The sequence below is a fragment of the Dicentrarchus labrax genome, unplaced genomic scaffold (assembly GCF_905237075.1).
Source record: "Dicentrarchus labrax unplaced genomic scaffold, dlabrax2021, whole genome shotgun sequence".
Lineage (NCBI taxonomy): Eukaryota > Metazoa > Chordata > Actinopteri > Moronidae > Dicentrarchus > Dicentrarchus labrax.
In genome coordinates, this window is record NW_026136702.1 from 12,297,550 (window position 1) to 12,321,172 (window position 23,623).

Here is a 23,623-nt window from a genome sequence, read left to right on the forward strand (position 1 = left end):
ATTATTAGAGTCATTTCAGTGCCCATCCTGACGCCTGTTAGGCAGTTCTCTACCTGGGGCTCCTGCTCCCTGCCTGCCCGACTGAGTGCCTGGCCAGCCAAACAGTGATTGGACATGACATGGTGACAGAAAACAGGGGAGAAGGGCAATAGAAATAAAAGAACAGAGATGGCAGAGTGAGGCAGACAGAGATGGGGAGAGAGGAAGGTGGGTATGTTGGCCAGGGCCCTTGTGGCGTAGGGTGTGCCCATCAACACGGATGAGCGTTTGCCAAGAGCTGCATGTCACAATGATGGAGGGGCTGGATCACTCACATCAGAGCTTCATCTGACTGGAAGATATCAATCTCCAGGCTTAATCCAAAAGGACATGGTAAAATATCCTTTAACATTGCTCTCCCACCCTGCCTTTATGTGTCCCCTGCTTCTGTTTCTCTCACAGTTGAAAACGTGTGTAACCTTCATTGTTGGACCTCAATTGACCACACTCATTTTCACATCCCATTTCCTCTGTCTCTAGAACTGACAGTCAAATTATGATGGACGAAACAGTGCCCTGACATATGCCATTTAGCACAATTTGTCACTATATGTGGCAAGAAATAAGAAGAGTAAAAAAAAAAAGTACAGATCACTTCATACGTGCACCATCGAGATGAGGGATTCTATCTTTATGTTGTGAAACAGGGTGTTGACGATAATAAAGATTGGTGTAGATACTGTGTGGTGAAATCAAAAGTGAGTTGAGCCAAGCCAATTCAATTTTATTTATACCATAATTTTTACCAAAACATGTGTCTTGTACTGTATTAGTGATGTGGTAAAATAAAATGGTTTGAAAATAAACAGTTTGCATTGACAGAACGTTTTTATGTTTTTGTAAATCTTTAGACAGAGGTAAAAATTAAACCTTAATGCCAAGTATTAAAGAATCAACCCCAATTTTTTTGTTTTTTTTTTTGTTTGTTCTATTCATGATGGAGCATTTGGAAGTCATCACAATGTGGTGACACACATACAGTATATAGTATGTTTATTGGTCAATGTATATACAAATATACATGTGCATATACAATGTGTGTGTACTCATTAATTCCTGCAATTTCTTCTTACTTAAAAAACAAAAAACATATTTTATGTATTTATTAATTTATTCATACATACAGCCTATACTGCATATTTCACACCTAAGAGATGAAAATTGTATTCTTGGTGACATCATACGCTGCTAGAAATTATGGTTGTGTCAAATTACATGCCGTCATTTCCTGCCAGAAATTAAACAGATGAACCCAGAGCAGCCAATCAGGTGTGAGGCAGAGGTGATGATGCGTTTGTGTTGTGTGGACGATTTCATGCCCCTCTGGCCTCCTTGTGCACCATTCAGACGGATGGCTCCACTGTAACTCTACTTCTCTTAATTAATATGACATATCCCCTCTTCATATGCAGAGAGTGAGGGAGGGGACAGAGAGATGAAGGTATGAGGGAATGATTAACTGTGAAACTGTCCCCCCTTGTGAGAAATGATCTTGCCTCTTCTGCTCTCCCCAGTCCTCCCTCCTTCTCTCCTCATTTCCGCCTCCCTCGCTCTCCCTTCTCAGTGTCTCTCTTTCGCTCACTTCATTTCTTTCTGCGCCATCCCCTCTCCTACTCTTTTGCCTTAACTCTGTCTCCCTCTCTCTTTCTCTCCCCTGCCCCTCTTCCCTTCTCTCCTTTCCCCACTGACACTCTCGGACTGTCCCCAGCCCCCTGCACATCTCCTGACAGGTAGAATAATAACGCTCGTACATCACTGCCCTGAAAAGTCCAATAACCTAAATCTTCACTTGCCACACACCCCGGGACTCAATTACTTTATTGACATGTAATCTTCATAAGGGGAGAAATATTGAGCATGTAAGGTCAGCCGGTTATGAAGACATATTATCATATTATCTGCATGAGGGTTGTAGGGGCTAGGACCTGACAAAGCTAATTATAATGGTACATGTTTCAGAGCTCAGAGCGTATTATCTGCTTGGCTGCTTGGTTGAGCCACAGCTGAGGTATAGAGGAGAAGGGGATGAGATTTCAAACCTAATAGGGGCTGGATGTCATCTCAGGGCATGGGAATTAATGAAGCCAAATATTATCGACTGCACATCACAGCACTAATATCCTTGATTTGTTCATTGTATTTGTCAGGATTACCTCGCTATAGTCTAATGACTAGGAGCATATCACAATACAAGCTGACCAAGGAGGCAATATCTAAAACTGTAAAATAACAAAAAAGCTTCCCTTCCATTCAAGTATTGGATAAAAAGTCAAAATAAGCTGTTACTGCCGTAGCTTCAGCCGTTGCTCAAACAAAATGTCACAGTGGGTTAGTGATGGCAGGAAGGACAGATGCCCATGGCTGTGTTAACGCTTCTCTCCCAAGGTTATCTTAATATCATCCTTTCAGCCCAGCTATTAAAATTTACTGCCTGCTGCATAAAACAAGACAATAACACAGGCGATTGTACAACATATGCATATTCACTTCAAAATATATTTTTCTTTACCAAGGGGGTATAATGCAGAGAAAAAAATATAACATAGCTTGTTATTTTAGCCAGAAACACAAGAGATCAGAGGGCAGAAAACAAACAGTTGGCTAGCCCAGAGACATTGCATCTCAGGGTCACAGTATGCAAACAAAGAATCCCACCGCCAGACATGTGAACATGTTCATTTCACTTTATCTGATATCATGCCCTCTTCCCCTTATCTTTGTTATCCAACTGTCCAAATCCTTAGCTCAGAACTACAGCTGCAGAAGATGCCTAAAATGGTGCAGAGCAGTTGGCCAGTGCTGCCAAAGGTTATGTGTTAACACTTGCTAATGGTGTCAAACGGAGAGACATATTTTAGCTTTCTTTCAAGGGTCTCCGGGCACTCAGCACTCCCAAGAATGGAATTTTTCTATTCATTTGCACACTTGTTTTCAGAGTTTTCAATCTTTCAGTTTCTTAATGAAATTTTATTCTACTATGTCCTAATCTTCCCCTGCATTTTTTAATAAAGCACAAGTATTAGAGCAGTACACGACACTCAGCTCATACGCTCAACATATACTGCATACAAATTCATAATCAAAGAATTACATCTTCCTGATAAGATATGATATAGTTTGATGGCTACCAATTCTGAAGGTTTGGTTTTGAATCCATGTTTGTCCTGAGGGAGGAGAATGAAGCAAACAGACTTTTAAATCACAACAATCTGGGATAAATTTGTGTTTGACCAAAATGACTCAGTCAATCCAATCATCTTGCGCTGCAGTGACATAACATGCCAGAAACTATCTATGAATCAAATTATGATGGTGAAATAACTTGTCCGCTCACATTATCATGACAGAGAAACCTGCTCCGTCTGTTTAAAGTGACTTAATCAGCAAATCAAAGTGACAGATTAAAAGGTTGTTTTGGACTTCCTAGCATTTCAGTGACCCTGCTCTTTTCATTCTGGTTGAGCTTTAATGTTGATGCCAGTACAAACCATAAAAGACCCACTACTTCCTGTAACCGAGGATCCCCTTTATATTTCAAGAACGATAAAATGCATGTCGGTTCAACAAAATAGCTCTGACACTCATATCCAGTTGACCTTATGGACTCTAAGGCAGAGCTGGACAAGCTGACCCGCAAATTTGTGACACTGTGCTTTTGGTTCAGCTCTGTTTATTCAGTTGACTAGTGAATGTGAAGTAAACAGAAGCTCAGATCCATAGGACTGGAATTCCAGTGCATGTGATAATGGCCTTCTGAGCCCGATGCAATGAATAATCTAAATGGCACTTAATTTGAGCTATGCTGATACTCTGACAATAGTTTGTGTTCAGACATCACAGCTTAGTGTCTCCCAGTTGTATATTGATGCCAAGGCAGTTGACAATAAATCACTGGATTCACCAGTGAGTGAGAAAACAGTTTAGACAATGGCCCAATGGAGCTTACCGTAATTGACAGATGAGTTCAGCTCTTTCCACCACAATAGCTTTGGAGCATTGACGCTACCTGGGAATGAGTGTGTCAGTGTGTGTGTGTGTGTGTGTCTGTGTGTGTGTCTATGATGTTACAGGAACCACAATACTCTAGAGAAAACAGTGGTTACAGTCAAGCCCACTTTGAATGACTCTACTAGACACTAGACACTACACTTGACATGTTTATGCATTGGTGAATATCACCACCTTCTAGTAATTTTGTAACATCGGCACATCTGCATTGTTACCTTGAACAAAAACAACTTATGGCTTAATACTATGTTTTGTTAAACTCACTGAAAATGTTTTATAGACCTAATCAAGTCCCTCAGGAAATGTACAGGTATCCTCATTTGAACAGTACTATAATACTTATAAGAGAGTGCACCAATGGGTCTTATTTTTGTAATGTTGGCCATCATTCCCATATAATAGGTAATAGTAACATTATACTCATTAAGTTAAGTTTGGTGAGATCTGAGAATGAGGCAACCTTGCTACAAAGAAGTCACACGGGACAAGAAACATGAGCAATCAATTGATCATACTGGTTAAAAAAAAACAGATTAGACAAAGCTTTTTTGAGGAGAACATGATGTCAGTAAAATTATGAACTCTTTGTTGTAAACATCCATCTCAGTTTCCATGCTGACCTCCTGGGTCTAAACTCATCCACTATACTTGTCTGTCCCTGCAGAGACTGATGATTACAAACATTTCAGGCAGGCTCACGTTTTGTGGTTTGGATAATCTGACAATACTGTTAGCTTGTTTAAAAGCTGTCTGATTGTGTAATCGCTCAGGATTTTTGCTTAGTTGTGTTGCCGTGTTCCCAGCAGTTACAGTCCTTTGGCACAATGTTATCAAAACAATCAGAAACTACAAAAGAAGAACTGAGATCATCCTCTAGGCAAAGCTAGGTGTGCAATTCTTAAATGTATGTGAAAATATATGGAGTTGCCTATTTTCCCAAGACAGATGTTTTCTTTAATAGGGAAATATATATAAAATGTATAGTGACATCTTCTGATGCAAAATACAAAAAAGGTGTATGGTGATATGTCTATGTAAAGCCAGTAGACCTATAGCATGTAATCATCCTAGCTTCAGCACATGAATCCTGTGTACTATATTAGTTTCTATAATATACAGTGGTGTAAACTTGTTTTTGCGATGCATATGTAGGCACTGGTTCCACATTGCACGCATATGCGGATGTGTGTGTGCATGTTTGTTTCTATACTGTATGACACGGCTAACCAGGGAACGTAGCCCTTTCAGGGTGCGATTGCCACTTGGAGCCTGTCCTTTAACAGGACACCACTTTATGTTGCCGTGTAAATTATCAGCAGTGGCCCCTTTTCCCACTGCATATTAGTGAATCCATGGCATGTATAGCTCTGTTACGATCATGCCTGACAGAAAGGTTTAGTGATGTAGCACAGCTGTTAAGCCATGCAGAATGTGTTGTCACCCGGCATGATAAACTGGCCACCAAGTGAATTGGAATCTAATTTGTTGGAGCCATTAACCAGACTAGCATTAAGGCATGTTTTCATCTTGAATGATTACTGTGTGAGATCAGTTACCCTAGAATTACGATCTACAGTCTACTCAAAATATAATTTATTAAAAACACCCTGATTAAGATATATGATCTTACATAAACCAACAAGACAAATATATTTAACAAGTACTGTATTTTGTTAACTTGCTGTATCATACAATCTAAAATATGGGACATTGTGTATCTCTGCGTAAACATCCCTGGTAATATACAATAATTACAAAGCTACAAGGACTTATTGAGGTCTGATCCTGTCTCCTTTAGCATGACAAGTTGTCCAGCATCTGCCAGCATGTTAGTAGCTATTCATCAGAATGAAGGGTAGCAAGCCCCGTCACATACACACAGACTCCGCCTGCTCACCGAGCAATTTGTTTCAAGGGGTACTGACACAGAAGAAAACCGGTGGACCCAACATCCATCCTGCTGTAAAAATATCCAAAACCATCTGGCAGCTAACCCCCATCCTAAATTACTATGATGGACTCCCACCTTTGGAAACCATGAAGGCTACAGAAACCTGCTCCAACTTCTGACTGAAAGTACAACTGGAAAGCCCAGGCTGCATCTCAGTTGTGCCGAACTACAAATCATGGTGGAAAATGAATAATAGTGTAGCTGCATTAGCAATACCAGAATTTCAGAGCTGATTCTAGCAGTAAGACCTATCCACTTTGGGTGATTTATGTTCTGCTGCTTTCCTGAAAATGACCAGAGCAACTGGGAAGTAGACCAAGGTCCAGAGCACCAGTGGTATGTTTTTCCTAGAGGGCCAGGCCTGCTTGGCAGCAACTCATGTCCTTGTCTATTGGTCTGACACGTTTGGAGTAGAAGCCAACATATTGCTTCAAACTTGTGTCTGTTTGTGCCTGAGCAAGTTTTACCAGGTGAGTCCAGTTGGGTTTGTCTCATCATAAATAACTAAGGTTTGTCTGCAACAGTCACGGATGGTAAAGATTTAGGAGGCTACATATTTTCCTGCTGCTGAGATAATGGTACAAAGTTTGTAATCATTGTATTTCAGGAGTGATGGATGGAGGAGTTCAAAAGTATGGTCATAAGCTTTTAAGGCCCACTGTTCAAAATGCTTAATGTTCATTATAAAGTAATATATTGTAAGGTTTCTACAAAAACTGCAGCGTCAGACTAATTTGTACAGTGACTTTAACTTTTAGATAGAAAATGTCTAATTTGGTCTGTGTTTCTTTGTGGCATCATAATGAAATAGCTTGGATGACTTCTGTCAAAACGATTCCAGCATACTTTAAAACTGACTATGAAACATCCCTTATTAAGGCAGAATATCACAGTGAGAAATATTTACCTTTATACAACTAGTAAGAAGAACTAACAAACAAATATCTTGGAGTAGCTCAGAAGCTGACAGTCCTATCTTTTCACTTTAAGTTTCTGCTGTATACATCCAACATCAGTTTAAGAACTCAAGACACTCAGGAGACTCTCTCAGCTACATCAAACGGCAAGGTAAAAACAATAGTGTCACTGACATTTCCCCAAACCCCGCACAAACAGAATTATTCACACACTGTGAAAGGAGTGCCATCCGATAACGGAGGGATAATGACACTTGGTGGAAGGCAGCTTTCTCAAAGCAGTTTAGAGCTGGCACGTCAGAGTTCGGCAGTTAAGCCTGTCATGGAAGTTGAGGAGGTTATCCTGGCATTTTAATCTAGCCTGCTTCTGAAGGAGAAAACGTAGAGGTGATTTCCTGGGCTAGTAATAACAAGGACAGGCCTGCATCCAAAAATGAGCTCTCATCACTTTGGATGCGGACAGTGCAATGTTATGTGAAGCCGCTGTGAAGGATTGCAGACCCAGTTTGCCTCGTCCCCTCTCCCCTCATCCATCTCCATAGGCCAGCTTTAATGGATATTCATGTTGCTGAGCCAATCCACTCCTGGGAGGAATAATATCACATCATCTGACTCGCATAAAGGAAATAGAGCCTGTCCTCATACACAGGGAGTATATACCACTGTGATGTGCTGTAATATGCAGCAGGAGCTACCCCCCCAAAGAATAGATTGATGTGACTGAATTTTCAGGTTCTTGTTCATTCAATACAAGTCTGTGTTAGTGAAATGTATTATGGAGCAGGTTAAGCAATTAGTGTCCTGCTTTTGTCTGTTGGAGTAGATCAAACACGCCACAAATGTAGGTGCCTACTCACGCAGTAACAGAATACTGTACTTGTGTATATAATTACACATTAAGGGATAAAGTATAAGACCAGAGTGTAGAAAATAAATGACTTACTTCTAAATCTTCTAAATAAAAGAGTTAAATAACATAATACAATAATACAGTACATTAACAAGCCATGCTTACTTAGAGGGTAGGTAAATATCTCAACAAACAGTATATTCAGCACAGTACAGCAGTAGTGAAAGATTATTATTTACAAATAATATCACAGTGTAAAAATACTTAAATACATGCATTAAAATTATAAATTAAAGGCAAGTACATACGCATTATTAGCAAAAATAAATACAAAACTAATATTATAAATATCAAAAGTAAAAGAACTGGCACCATTCATAACCATAGATTAGTCATATATTTAATAAGACCATCATTTATGGTTTTAAAGTTTGTGGAGGAAAAGTTTGCACAGGGTCATAGCAACTAATCTTACACACTTCATCAGCTTACATAATGGCAAACACTGCAAAGAAATACAACCTTCATTCAGCGACGAGTGCTTGGGAAACATTTTTATGAACTCAGTACCCGGGAAGAGGGCCATGTCTTTTCTTTGTCAATTCACTCTGTAGAGTTTGGTGCAAATGCTCACTCAACACAAGCTCATGGTATATAGCTGGCAGTGAGATCTGTATATATCATTCTCTATGACAATCTTTCATTTTCAGATGCTGAATGCACGCATTGTTTATGGTTTAGTTTATTATATAAAGTTTACAGAAAGCAGCTCTGCGAATTGTACTCTGGACCAGTGCGGAGGAAAAGCTTACACTTTGTTCTTTCCATATGCCTCATTTTAGTTGTGTGGGGGCCAGTGCAAGTCTTTGTGTTTAAGAGTGATGTTTATCAGGGGACAGATCCTGCTGGTATAATCATTACGAGGCTGAGTGAAATGTCTTGCAGAGCACGTACATGTGTCTAATGGGAAACGTCAAAGGTGCTCTGTCTTTTCTCACCGCGTTCCAGAGAGGACATTTCCATACTCATGGAACATGCCAAGACAGTCCAAACCAGGATGGGAAGATTATCAGCAGAAAGACGAGAGCTTTCATTCTAACTACAGAGTGACATCAAACAGAAAAGAACAGAATAACTCATAAGATAAGCGCGGGACAACTTGGGAGTAAAAAAACAGATGTCTGAGGTAATACATCAATTAACTTACTAAACAATTCCGTAACCAGTAGCACATATGTTCACTTTCAATAACAGGACTTTATGAAAAGTTAATATTTGTATTCACAACAGCATCTGATCCATGCAGTTCTAAATAATACAATCAGCTCTGTTTATTATACAAGCAACAATAAACAGACATTGGGGAACTGTATATCTGTTTTGACGCATTAACATTTTTAAAAGCCGTCAAACTCATTTTTAGTTTTACTAAGTGCGTCGTGCAAAGGACATTAAGTCATCAGTCAAACCAACAACCTTTCCCTTCATAGTGACAACAGTTAAGTTTCAACACTAGCAGTTAAGTCATCCATTAGTCATGTATCCCATCCAGATGTCTGGTGGAGGAAAGGAGGGGAGGAGGAGATAGCAGCAGGTGTAGATCTCTCTGAGCCCAGCTGAGCTCTAAAAGGCAGTGCTTAGCACCCACAGCTCCGTCATCTGGCCTCTCCCCTGTCTCCGCCAGCCTTTCGACAGCCCATTCCTCATCATTTACCCCTTTTTGGCAAAGCCCAGAGCCCTTCTAATGGGCCGCTCTGAATGCTTCCAGATGTTTGTTTATTTGTTGTGCAGCAACTATAAAACAGTTTACTCTTAGTTTGGATCTTTTCCCGTTGCTTCATTTTTTGGGGGGCTGGGGGAGCTAGGGGGTAGTGTAGCAGGAGTTGTGTTGCAGATCACCGCGACATGTAATGAAAGTGAACCACCAAACAAATGTGAGACACCCCAAGGGTGTCGTCAGAAAAGGAGTTTTTTTTTTTTGCTTTGAAGGCTGCTTTCCTCCTGGGATTTTAATAACAGTTGTGCACAATTTAAGATACATACATACAAAGTAGCTGGAAGCAGGCCCAGAACAACAAGATTAAAAAGGCCCAGGGCTCATACTGTAAGGCAGATTTCAGGCATTTTTCCTTGTCTGTTTACTCTGCTTGTACAAAGATATCTCTTTCATTTACTGCTGTCACTGCTGAGGGATGGCCTACTCAAACTTAATCTGATACCTGTAAAAAAGCAGTTACTAGTCCCTGGCCTATTTATCGAAATATACAGCGGAAATGAAAGGTATTTCATTAAAATCTGCCCTGTGCACATTGATTTATCAATCAAGTCTGAAGCATCTTTTTTTCCATACTTCTGATATACAGTTATAATTAGATCTATGAAATAAACTTGTGAATCTCACTTCAAAAAGTGTCATCCTAAGAAAATGACAAGCTGGTAATAAATAGCCTGGCATATTGTTGTGCAAGTTGAAATGATAAATCATCATGGTAAGGCACAATAATGCAGTACGTCACTGGCAGTGGCTCAATCATACGGTATAGGCCAGTCTTCATAAAGAAACAGTATTTTAGGGTGGGACTCCATTTTGGATGGTTAGATTTAGAGTTGAGTTGACAGTTGGACCAGCACTGAGAGTTATAGCCAAGGTGACAGTAGTGGAGGATCCTCAGGCCCCTCTGCCAGACTATATACTCCACTCCACTATGTGTCACGCCTTCACCAAGACACACTGGAGCCCCCACTATCCTCCTTCACTTTGTCTTTTGTCTAGCTCTCTCTCATTTTAAGTCTTCCACTGTTTAATGCTGGTCCTCTTACTGTCTTTTCCTCTCTCATTTATCTCCCCCTCTTGCTCTATCTGTTGTCAGATCTGCTCTATGAAATCTTGATTTAGATTTCACTACCACAAGAGCATATCTTTCCTCCCTCCTCTCACTCCTGCTCTTCCTCCTTGCTGCCTTGTTTTGTTGCTTGTCTCCTCCAGGTTGACTCCTCCACCAACCAAGACAGGAGCTTATCCTGGAGTTCTGTCCTTGGTTTCTACCCCATTCTCCCTGGGCAGTGACCTGCCAGAGCTGCCCTCCTCTGGGATCTCCTAGCTGCTGTAATTACCTCTGGCACCCAGGCTCTGGGGCTTCCACACAGGTGACATGGTGGAGGGGGGTGGGTGTAGAGGGCTGAAAGGAGGAAAGGGAGGTTCTTTCTGTGCAGCCGACAGGTCGATGTCAGAAGTGCTGCTGATCTGCCTGCTACTGCAGGAGTCAGGATAAAACTATACAGCCTTCCTTCTACCCCCATTAAAAAGGCCACTTCATTAACCCTTAAAACAACTATATTGTATAATGTGTACTTAAATGCTTTAGCTGCTCACTAAGGGTGAAATTATTTTCTAAATGTATGGTATAAGACTATATATTGGTGAAATATTATGATTCAAAATATTTCAATTGGAGCAGTGGATAAGTGCCTTTTATCTCATGTACTGAGTGTGGTTTCTCTTTATAGCACAAAACAAAAGCACTACTTCATAGGACAGCAAAAACAAGCCGTCGTGATGATAAAACCAGGATATACAGTATCACTAGAGCACCTCACTTTTTCAACAGTTTTTGAACAAACCGTGTATGAATTGTTTAATTTACCATGCGTATTGAAACGCAAGTGTTGCATTGAACTACATAAAATCATGCAGCATATTGTTTCACCCCTATTGTTTATATCCTGAATTTAACTCAGTAAACGCTCTGTTGTTTGGAATTACTGTCTGAAAAAAATTGTTTGTTGTAGCACTGCTTTGCCACAGCTTTGTTCTCTTTGAAAAAAGGAGTTTCTGTGACCGTCTCCAACACATAAAGAAAACTCAAGTATGTTTAAGAAGTGTAAATAAAAGGCAAAAAATATAACAAAGAGCTCGGGTAGGGGCTGGAGGCAGGGACATGAAGAGGAGGTGAAGGGCGAAGATGAGGGCTGTGTTATCTAAGACTGCAGTGCTGCATCATAAAAATAACAAATGGAGACTGTCACTGCTGCTCAGATCTTAGACGGAGGGGAAAATATTTCATGTGTCAGATCCCCTCACCTTTAAATGGACTGTTCTTAGCCAGGTCTGATTTTGACAAAGCACGGGGCTCTTCCTGTCCTTACATCCAGTGAGAGGTGCCACCGTCCAGGCTTCCATGACATAGATCTGTCCTTGGCACCATAAACGGAGGGTAAAGATGCTCACTGTTGATCTGTTTTGCTACCATAATGGTGGTCAACCCATCACAATTGTTTTGCATTGTGAAGAGAGTGATGAATATCTCAGTGATAAGAATTGGATTTTATTTCAGGAACCACCCTGAGACAAGTAGGGATTATTATGAAAAGCCTGACTAGCCAACTCATTCAATCAGGCTAACGGAAGCCTGAATAAACTGTAAACTGCACATACGTTAATGAACGGACCAGAGATGTCAAGCAATTCACAATGGAGAAGAATTTTGTTTTGTAAGGAAATATGGTAAAACACCCTACCTTTCAGTAATATGTGAAATATGGTCATCTGTTTTATACCTTTAACCTTTTGTTAGCTCGTCTCACGGTTACAATGTTACTTTTACAATGTGGCATCTGCGGTGTGAAATTAAGTTTATTAGCTTGATTGTAATGCAATTCTAATTCTTAAGCTATCCAATGAAATATACTTAGGTAGTCCAAAGATACAAACTGACTAAATGTTATATGTGGATACATCTGATGAAAATTTTAAGTAAACAATCAACTCTTGTAGGAAAGCAAATGATTTTCTTTTTTTGTGTATGATCTGATTTATGGGTATAGTACAATGAAATGGATAATTAAAACCTCAGCTGAGCGTGTGGCCTGCACAATTAATTTAGAACGTTGTATGTTTTTAATGATTGTGATACATTCTCACTAGAATGAAGTGTTTGATGTTAAGAAGTTGCTGCACAATTACATCAACTGACAACACAGGGTCAATATGAGGCCTAATCAATGTCTAGTATCAACAGATCAAGGATGTTTCATCTTGTTTATGTACTGTGTGCTCCCACGCATACATTCAGATCAGAGTTAACCTAGATTACTCAGAATTATTAGAACTATGAACACATCACGCAGATGAGATGAGATCAATAAGAATAGATAACATAACTTCAACTCAGTCTCAAGGTCAATAGATTCCCACTATCTAGCTGTTAGGGTTATGACTTGTATTTACATAATCCATGGACCTAGGTTATGATTGAATGTATGATAATATATGTTGCTTCTTTTTTATTTTGAAGAATATCTCTAGATATGTATATACAAACCACCAGACTGAAAAGGTTATAAAGTGCAAAGTGTCTTTTCCTTACCTTTGTGGTTCTTGGCATCTCTAGATCCTCGGGGTAAAGGAGTGTAGGGCAGTGGGTGACTCTCAGGTCCAGCCTCATTAGGTGGCTAGGAGAAAGGAGACATACAAAAAGAAAGAGTATTTAGAAAGGAAACCAGGTTTGACAAGTTTTAACTGAAAAATATCATTGTAGCTGACTGGGAGTGTCATAAATCCTTTGGGATAGGTACAGGAAATGTTGGAAACACTGCTCCTGTTTTATGACATAATGTGGCAGGTCATGTTTTATTACTTCTCATGTGTTCTAGTGCTACAGTCCTGGCTTTGATGGTCTGATCTACGACGTGGTTAGGGAGGAGAGGTCTTAACCTTCACTCAGCCATGACCTCCTGCAGTGGTCAACTAAAGGGTAGACGTCACTCACTCTGAACAGCCAAATGTAGCGTGGTTATGTGAGGGTAGTCTGACGAATGGAACAAAATGACCTCAATACACTGGTTTTAAGAGAGGAAATGCAAACTGACTATCTTATTTAATGTCGCATAACTGAAATGTGAGGTAAATATGTGCATAGATTCTTGCCTGCGCAACTAGAATGAGCTATTGATTGTAAGTCCAGTCAGAGGTTCAGGCTAAACAAGTGTGACAAATGCTGCTTTAAGACAAAGGGAAAACAGAGGCCTGAATCTCAGAGCAGGTTCCCAAACAGGTCAAGAGTTTCTTGTGTTGTTGTTTTTTCGTGCACTTTCAAGGTCCAAAACATCCTCTTCCTTCCCTTAGCCTTTTAGTTAGTGGAGCAGGCAGTTTATCATGACACAGCGATATCTGATGCCTTTGCAGAAATACTTTCCTTTCCTGCAGGAAGGAATTCACTGGGCCTTTAATCATAGCAAGAGACTCAACTGACAAATACATATTAGAGATGGTTTGGAGCTGCATTTTTCCCACTTTTATTGTTGTTCCTCTACATGCCCATGCATAACCTTGAGAAATGGAATGGTCTGCACTGCTAAATGAAACCATATTCTTCATGGGCAAAGAGAGCATTGTGAATTGAAAACGATCACATAATGTGCTTTCAGATAGCATCTCTGAAAGGCATTAAGGTCTGGCCAGCATGTGTCTCATATTACACCAAAGGGAAAAATAGAAAAATAAGCCTATTTTGAGACCTTACTACATATATGCTGGTGGACCATGCTTGTGAAAGAAACAGCTTGGAATAGAAATATTGTTTTGACAGCAGACCTGCTGCTCTCAGCCTCTGGAGTGGCTGAAACCTGTTAAGAAATATCACAGATCACTCCCTGTGTGTACGCTGTACTTGTATGGAATGTGTAATACAAGAAGGGAAACAACCCAAAATAAGAACACAGTGTACTTAGTAAAAACTGACACGTCCCATTTGAGGAATAACAACCAGGTATTCATACTTAATCCGCAGCACCGGCAAAACGGATACTGGATTGGGCCTTCACCAAAATTATCACCACCTATCCTATTTATAAAAAAGTCTCTTTTTTCATTTTGCCATTTGGTTTTAAAGATATAATTGATATTGACTGTCATAATGGACACACAATGAGTCTGTCTATGACAATTATCATGAACTAACAGAGCAACTCAAGCATTAAGACAGCAATTGTGAGTCCTCTCTATTTGATCTACCTCCATGCTCTTCTGAGCCACCACAGAGTTGCGCCCCTGCCTGCCTCATTTCCTGGCCTGCTTGAAAGATCACAGACCTGGGCCTCTTCTGGTCTGCTTGGCCCCAAAAGGCCCCTCCTAATCCTGCTGCTTGCCCACAATTAATCTTCCTAGTTGCACCATTATTAACAGCACCACCCACAGACTATGTTAGGGGGGTGTTGGAGGAGGAGAAGAAGAGGGAGGACGGCTGGGGTTAGCTGGATACTAGAGCTTTGGGCTGCCTCCGCATCCTGGTTTAGGTCCTATGGGACGCCTATCACTTTGCTTTCAGTTTCACCACCCACCCAAGCTCTGTGCTATGCATGACACCACCACTTCACCTCCACAGTATCATGCCTACTGATCAAACACCCAACCCATTCAACATCTGTGGTTGTCACTTCCCGTCCTATCCAGCACAATCATTTTACCCCACCCACAGAACATCAATCAGCTGGCTTTCTTGTGTCCTGATCCTCCCTTTTCTCCTCTCAGACCTTCCTCCATACTCCACCACATGTGCACTCTTTCACTTTAGTCAATGACCCGTCCAGAGGATGAGAAAGCAGCAATGCCTATAATGAGAAAGCATGTGGAACAAATGAAGGAGAATTTTCTCACTGGTACTTGCTTTAAGAGGGCCGATGGATTGATTACTTTTTTATACGGTCTAGACCTGCTCTATTTGAAAAGTGAAAAGTGTCCTGAGATAACTTTTGCTATGAACTGGCTCTACACAAATAAAACTGAATAGAATTACTGAGATTAATTTGCTGCTTCATACAAATTGACATCAGAGACAGACTATAACATTAGTTAAACATTACAACCACAATGCATGCATGACCTATGAGATGTTGTTGACACTTTTTTTTAATAATAAACATTGAGTGCTACATGACTGAAATTTTATTTCAAATAAAATAAAATCAATGATAAATTAATAATTGATATTCAGCTCTTTGTTTAACTACTAGATAAAAACTATATATATACACAATGTTTGTTCATACAAAGTTCAGCTCCCAAATTTATAAAACGACAAAAATATAAAAATAAAAAGGTAGTGTTTGTCTCATGGTGTCCTCACGCATCGTACCCCTTTCATGTTCTCAGAACAAGTGCTTCATCTATGCTCCTACTCTCTTTATTCAACCCTTTCTGCATCCACTTTTTCTCCCCGTCTCCCTCCCTAATTTTCTATAGTTGTACCTACACTGAACAGAGGGAGGTGCTGCTGTGTCATCTATTTAAGATGCTCCTGGACCCCCTTTTCCTCTCTCTCCCTCTCTCTCAGTCTCTCTGCTGTCCAGATTAGTCTGCTCATCAAGCTGAGCATTGTTTTAATTTGCTGGGCCCGGGGCATATGCTGAGTGTTCACATCATTATTGTCTCTGTGCAATGTGAGTTATCACCACAGCTTATGATAATGCGGCACAAATTTACAGGCTGGGGAGCACCGTGGATTCTGTGATAATAAAGAGTGGACAGAGGGGAGTGGAAAGAGGGAGAGAGAAATTAAGAAAGTGTGTGTGTGTATGTATGTGTGTGTGTGTGTGTGTGTAAGAGAGAGAGAGAGAGAGAGAGAGAGAGAGAGAGAGAGAGAGAGAGAGAGAAATGGGTGGTGGCAAAGAGAGGAAGCTCTGTTGGATGTCATTATGAAAGATGATTCCCATACTGGATAATACATCACACCAGTGCTGTCTGTCTTCTCCTTTTCTGTGTTGTTATGCGAATAAATGCTGATAAACCCAGAGGCAATAGTGATTATTACTTCCAACATATCACCATGAGAGAGGGGAGCAGGAAGAAAGAGACAGCAGAGGGATGGAAAGACAAGGAAAGCGAAACACAAAGAGAGCCACATGGAGCACATAACCACCTCCACAGTGGGGTTCCTGAAAAAATGAGATACCAAAAAGTGAGTCGGGGAAGGTTGACGCATATCTAGGTGTTTTTCAGATGCAACTGCAACAAAGTTTACAAAGTTTTGCAAGCTGGGCTGTCGATTTCAAATCTTGATGGATGCTATATTATAGTACATTACACTGACACCAACTGATCTAAAAAGATTTGACAAGAATGTGATTATGATGTTGACTGCTACAGTGTTATGTATAAAAGTATATAAAGTAACCATGTTATACACACTGCTTTCCTCTCTTGCAGCCTGGCTCTGAGGTCTCACCCTGACCAGCTCATCCTGACACAGGTGGGTCCTGCCTTGCCTCACCTCACCTCCTTAAGACTGACCAGCAATACAATCTAATTACAGCCGCGCTACAGAGGGAGACCAGTGTAAACACCAGCCCTTTTTATCTCCTTATACATCTGGACAAGTAGACAAAGTGCTAAAAGGAAATAAATGTGGCCTGACAGCCACATCAAAGAGTTCAGCCAGAGGCTTACTGCTACTTAGGGCACAGGAATGTTGTTGCTAAGCATCAGCCCGCAACCTATCAGGGTGCAAAGAGGGCCCTGTCCTGCCTTAGAGAGGGAAAAGGGGAAAAGAGAGAAACGAAGAGGAGAGAGAGGGAGGGAGGGCGGGGGGAGGGGGGCTGACATTGAGGAGAGGCTAGGGACTCAAGGAGATTTTTGTAGCTTAAAGCAATTGTTGGAAGAAACAAGCCTTCTGTTTTGTTTTCTCTTGACACCATTTCTGCTTTTTGTGCTTGCAAAAGACATGTATAAAAATGTCTTTTGATATGTTTTCTCTTTGGGTCTATATCAAAATATTTCTTTTGTGTCTGTGCATGGAACTTTTTTCACGTCTTGTCTCTGTAAACTGGTGCTGCCTTCTGATCATGTTAGAGATCAGAGGAGACACAACTTGTGAACTTATTTGAGTCAACATTTAATGCTGGCATGACACGTTTATTTCTTCACTAGATAGAATTTTTTATGATTCATGTCTCATACTTCTGAAGTTACGGGTTACAAACAATACAACACTTTTAGAAATAAAGAATGAAAAACAAATAAGTAACACCAGCTTGCAGCGTCTTACAGCACGTAATGGCACTGATGAAATGAGAAATGTATTACCAGAGATTGTACCCCTTATATAAATGCACACAAAGGAGAGAAAAACATTGTGTTGGCTGAGGTGAAACCATTTGAATGCATATTTTGCCAGTAACAATCATAACTGGCATGGTGAAAGGTAGAAAAATAGTTTAGTAATTCAAATGCATTCTTTTTTTATATCTGACCTTAATGATTGCGGCTTAGGGGAGTAGAGAAAAAATATTATAATGTGTTTTAAATTGCTGTTGTGTGCATGAAAAGTATTAATTCTGTTTTCTTAGGTAATGGGAGGGGGAAGAACACCTGATGTAATGGTGCCTGCACTTGTGGGTAGTATAGCAGTCTTTTGCTCAGCAGGAAGACTGCTGAGCGTGTGTTTAATGATTTACCAGTTCTACTCCAATGAACTCGCTCTGAGTAAATGTATCATATGATCACTGATCACAAGAGCAACTGTTCAGATGTTTCGCTCGGGGCACGAGGCACACGGAACGAACCAGCAACAGTGAACATCGCCGTTTTGTGTACGGTTAAGCGTCAGACAGGCAAAGGTTGAGTGCTGCTGGACGTTAATCAGCCGTAGCGATGACTCATAGATGGTAATGAGGCTGTATTTGTTTTAGGTTGAAATTTAAGAAGTCATTCGACCTTTTCTTTGAGTGCCTTGCAGAGTAAGTGTAGGTGATTTAAAGCGGAAATGTAAGCCTACATTACAGGTATGCGGTACAATTAGCTTGAGGCTATTTCTTATTTTGGTCTAGTGTGACCTTTCCATTGGTACGGATTCGGAAGCTACAAAGGTACAGAGACTAAGAAAACAAATCCCCAAAATGTTGTATATATTAGTTAAAACAATGATTGAATGTCTTATTCAAACTTTTACACAAAACATAACTGATTGTTTCATATATTTTCATAAGTACAAACAATTTCTTTTATCTTTAAAACAGGAGAAAAAAGAAAGGTGTGAATGTTCTGATCTACCAGTGACAAAAATCATTTTTGTCAGAGTTTTGCCTTATTTAACTGGTGTGAGAAGAAATATTTTCATCTTTCCTACAGAAACTATAAAGTACACAAATACACACACACGTACACAAAACCACAGCAACTAAGGAGTGTGACATATCATGAGGCTTTCTGTTCTGATTAGGGGCTGTAGCTAACGTCAGGGCTGTTTTCTAGAGTGTAGGATGTTTAATAATTGAAGACTCTGGGAGCGGGTCTGTCACACCGGCTTGTCTAGAATGTTTCCTATGCAATTAGACGCCGAGAGACATTTGAAGAGGACCCACAAAAAGAGCCACAAAAAGTGACATGTGAACTTAAAGGAAATTAGCTCTTCACACAAGTGAAATGTGAAGGTTACTTAGCAATGCTTAACTCAGACTGCAGCTGTGTGAAGTGTGTGTTTGACTCAGCCTCGCTACGAAGATACGAAGACTGCGATTTTCTTTACTTTGAGCCGGCTTCAGTCAGTAAGATCACAGAGGGAATGAAAACTAATTTTGACTCAAGGCATACGGGAAGAAAAAAGAGGAAAAAAAAAAACTTGAGAGGTGTCGAAATAATGAGATCTCTTGATGTTTTCTGGGAAGATATGGGATGATGCAGACAGATGCACAACTCACATCTTCACCCAAGGACACAGACAAACACATACACACACACACACACACACACACACACACACACACACACACACACACACACACACACAACCGTGGAACATTTAACCACAACTTCAAAACACACAAATTTGGATCTGTGCAATGTGTGCACATTAAAAAGCTCACACACACACTCTCTCACGATACACGAAACACACATGTACTTACATGCTCAATTACATTCATGCACACAAACACAAACTGATTAGTTGATGTGTACAGATGCAGGCTTGTATGATGTAAATACAGCCCAACCACAGTTACCTACATTTAAGATCTCTGACCTCAACTCAATGCAAAAGACTAACAAAAAAAAACTAAAAATCATACACAATGACGACAATTAAATGATTGAAAATTAAATTCATCTGTATTTCCATTTGAAAATATTACATGACAACCTGTAAACACAGATAATTAATATGCTCCCTATCCATCTCTGCTCGCCTCCAATCCCTGACAACCTTTCGCATGAAATTTCCCCCATCCACATCTCCAAGTTCCACATTGCAATGATAACACTGTCATCTTCCACACCTATCATAAGTCACAGGCAAACGACCCAGATCTTCCGTAGCGAGACAGAAGCCTCTGCGGGCCTGTAAGCTGTATCATTACACCATGTCATCTTTATGGCACGGAGCAAAGCCCAGCTCTCTAATTACACTCTGCCTACTCCATTTACCCAGACAGGGACAGAGCAGCAGGCAAACAATGCATTAAAAATGGAGTGCCTCCCCCTGCTCTATGCATGCCCGTGTTGTTCTGCCGGTGGCCGTCACTGTCCCCTGGTTGTTGTTGTTGTTCTTGTTTCTCTAAAAGCTGTGGAGGAGAGATAGCAGAGGGCCCACGCCACTGTGCCTTCCCCTCTGCGCCTTCCCCACCTTCTCTTTTTCTTCAACCTTTGCCTCAGAAGGACTTATGAAGGTGAGTGGCTATGTGACAGGCCAGAAATAAAAGAGACAAAGCAGGGATAAAAATTAAATAAAAAGTAGCTGTCTTAAACAGTAATTGCACCCCTTTGCTGAGCATGCTTTCAGATATATAAACCTGATTTACTGTCGGCGTTGCTGCCACAAATCAGAGGGCCCTCTGAGAAACACTCGTGCTATGAAATTGTTTAATCTCATCAAGTTCTGCTTTCACAGCAGGCCATAAATCACATAGTCTTTGTTATCATAGACCTCCATGAGCGCCTCTGAGGCAGGCAATGGATCGTGGGTATATATAATCTTGACTGCGCAAACAGCAGGGTCTGAGCAGCCTGAAATACTTTCATATTAGCCGCGGTGCAGCTGGCGGAACACAAGCGCCCTGATGGATATCTCATTTCCTGCGCTCTGCATCTATTTCGAGCAAATTATTACTGCATAAATTTCTTGTCAACAGAAACGGCCAATTAATTAAGTTAAAAATGCACTCGTGATCACATCAACACACCAAACAGGAGAGCTGGGGCAATTTTCCAGTAAGTGAATTTCCCGCAGGGGTCACTGTAATGAATGATTTTAAACTTTGTCATAAAGTCGCAGACAAGCCAATATCTACACAGGAGCTGCGATGCAGACTAACCCACGACATATTTGCATAAAGTATATTTATGTGAAAATGCTGGAGGACGACAGCCAGGGCAAGGAAATAAAGTTTACAACTACAAAACAAAATGTCCGCCAAAATCTGCCTCTCTAGTATTTCATCAAAGATGTGCACGGAGAGGATTGGATAGAGATCATAGAAGCACCTTTGCTATTTAAGATACAACATATACAAATTTTACAGAGCTCGCAATCTGAATGAATTATTCATAATGTACGAGGGGTTGGGTGTTTGTGGGGGTGGGGGGCGGTGGTTGTTTATTCAGCTTGGGCCGTTTATCAGACAGTGAGGATCCCACGGCGGGGATGAGCCCGTAGATTTATCTGTGTTTGGGCTCCAAAGCAGATAAATCAAGGGGTGTAATCACACTCTGAGTGGCCCAGCTGTGACCCCGTACTGAACTAATGACACAGGGATATCTAAGCCCCTTTTCCTGTTCCTGGGTTAGGCCCTTAGGTTAGTCCCTGTCAGACATGAAGCTAAAGAAAGACACGGCTGCACAGAAAAACCAGGGGGGAAACTTAAGGTCCTTCATGTCCCTTTGTCCTGTTTACATAACACCACCAAACAGGATTGTTCATACACTACTAAAAATAACAGTGTTGGAACAAAGTAACAGCAGAAGGCTACTGTATAACAATGTTTGTTCAAACAATAGCAATGAGTATCGATTGCAAGTATACACATAGCGAGTTCACAAGCTGCTATTCACAACAGTCCATGTAAAAGATACTGCTGTTTGGCTGAGGATGTCTCCCGTTCCCCTCCCAGAGCAAAAGGCTTTCTCCTGGACTGAGCCTGCTCTGATTTATCATGTCTTCTGCTAGCAGGCTGTCCGCTGATTAAGCCAGTGGAACTTTGTTTCACTCTCCTCTCTCTTTAATCTGTCTCTCAGCGAGATAAATTAGCCAGTGCCGTGCCAGCTCCTGCTCTCTTTACCTCCCTCCCTCCGTCTCTTCCTCTCTCTCTCTCTCTCTCTCTCTCTCTCTCTCTCTCACTGCTTTTCTCTGTTTATCTTTTCTGTCTGTCACACATTGAGAAGAGAGCAGACACATCTGCTCCTACGCTGCTGCAGGAGATAGGGCCGGGCTACATCCCCGGTCAGATTTAGCTAAGAGTGTCTGTGAGTGAGAACGAGAGAATGAGTGTGTTTTTCCTCTCTTTTTTCGCTCCTTGACAACATTCTGTCAAACAATCTCCCTCTCTTTGGCCGGGCTTATGCTCTTTGTTGTTAGCTTATAAATCAAGGAGTATTTATGATCTGCAATCCCTATTCTTAGTCTTTTAATGGCGACACGTTTGTGGGTGAATTAAAGCAGGGTTTTATTCACTAGGCTGTGGGCCAAAGTGAGGCCTGGGTGCCTCTGCCTGTGAATGTTTTCCCTTCTCCACTCTTGCCCGGGTGGTAAATCACACTCATTGTCAGGCAGTGCTAAGTTAGTGTGCGTCATTGGGGAGAGCAGGAAGCACTGGGCATAATTCTGTCCATCAGTTTAATTTATTGTATCGGTAGCTTTGTAATCTCCGCCCCATAAATTATAGGGGCTGACAGACAAGAATTTGGTTTTAGAGGCAGTGTTCATCAGGATTTTGGCCGGCTATGTTCCCTATTTCTCTCTCAGCTTTCTGCTCTCATACTCAGCCATGAAAGAAATTAAATCCTCTCAGTGTAAGGGTTAGGGTACTGTGTTATTTCCTATGCTGTTTTTCCAATTGGAATGCAGACATAATATTTTTTGTCAGGTTATCATTTACAAGACTATTAAGAGTGCTTATTTGAAATGTGAAAAGAGTAAAAAAAAAATAAAAGGAAGAAAGACAGAGGGAGAAAGAGAATGAGAGGGAAGAGTGGGTTCGAGGACATGACCTTGTTTGGAGCTTTTATTTCAGGTGAAATATAAAGCCTAATACAAGGGCACTGCTGCAGCATCTGCTTTGCAGATAGTGCACTTGGCTCCCCTTCCATGCCAGTGAATATAAATCAGAGGAGGCATCTCAATGCTAGGCCTGACTTCTAGAGGCCAACAAATCTTTAACATGAGATTAAGGCCTCAGTGGAGTCATCTATCTTTGGGTGATAGAGGAAAATATCAGAGCACTCTATGGGCACTCTATGTGGTTTCACTGAGTCAGGACTGATGTGTGCTAGAATGTACAGAATGCCATGTGTAATGGTCGAACAATTCATTATTCTCATACACTGTGAATTGCTTTCTACTGCGACGCTGACTAGATTTGTTACAAAAAGAAAAATGTTTCCAAATCACGGACCTTCAGCTAATTATTCTGAAAAAACAACAAAAAATGTAATAACATTACACAACATACATAACAAAAAAAAAATCTATATTTAAATGTAATACATTTTCTTCACAAAATATAAGAATACTTCTAGGAATATAATGACCCTCTTGTATATTCTACAGTAAGTAAGGAGGATAAAAAACTGAACTTAGAAGACATGTGTTAAGGGTATTTTGATTTAATTGTAGTAAATGTAAATGGTGTCAGCTGCTATGTGTTGACAACAAA

General features: G+C 40.7%; 1 protein-coding gene across 1 annotated transcript in view; it reads right to left on the minus strand.

Moving 5' to 3' along the window:
* lrmda (leucine rich melanocyte differentiation associated) overlaps positions 1-23,623 on the minus strand; it is a 199,071-nt gene that overhangs the window by 12,811 nt on the left and 162,637 nt on the right. The window contains exon 6 of the mRNA XM_051376457.1: positions 13,132-13,216. Within this exon, the coding sequence (XP_051232417.1) occupies positions 13,132-13,216 (85 nt within the window). The remainder of the gene's footprint in view (positions 1-13,131; positions 13,217-23,623) is intronic.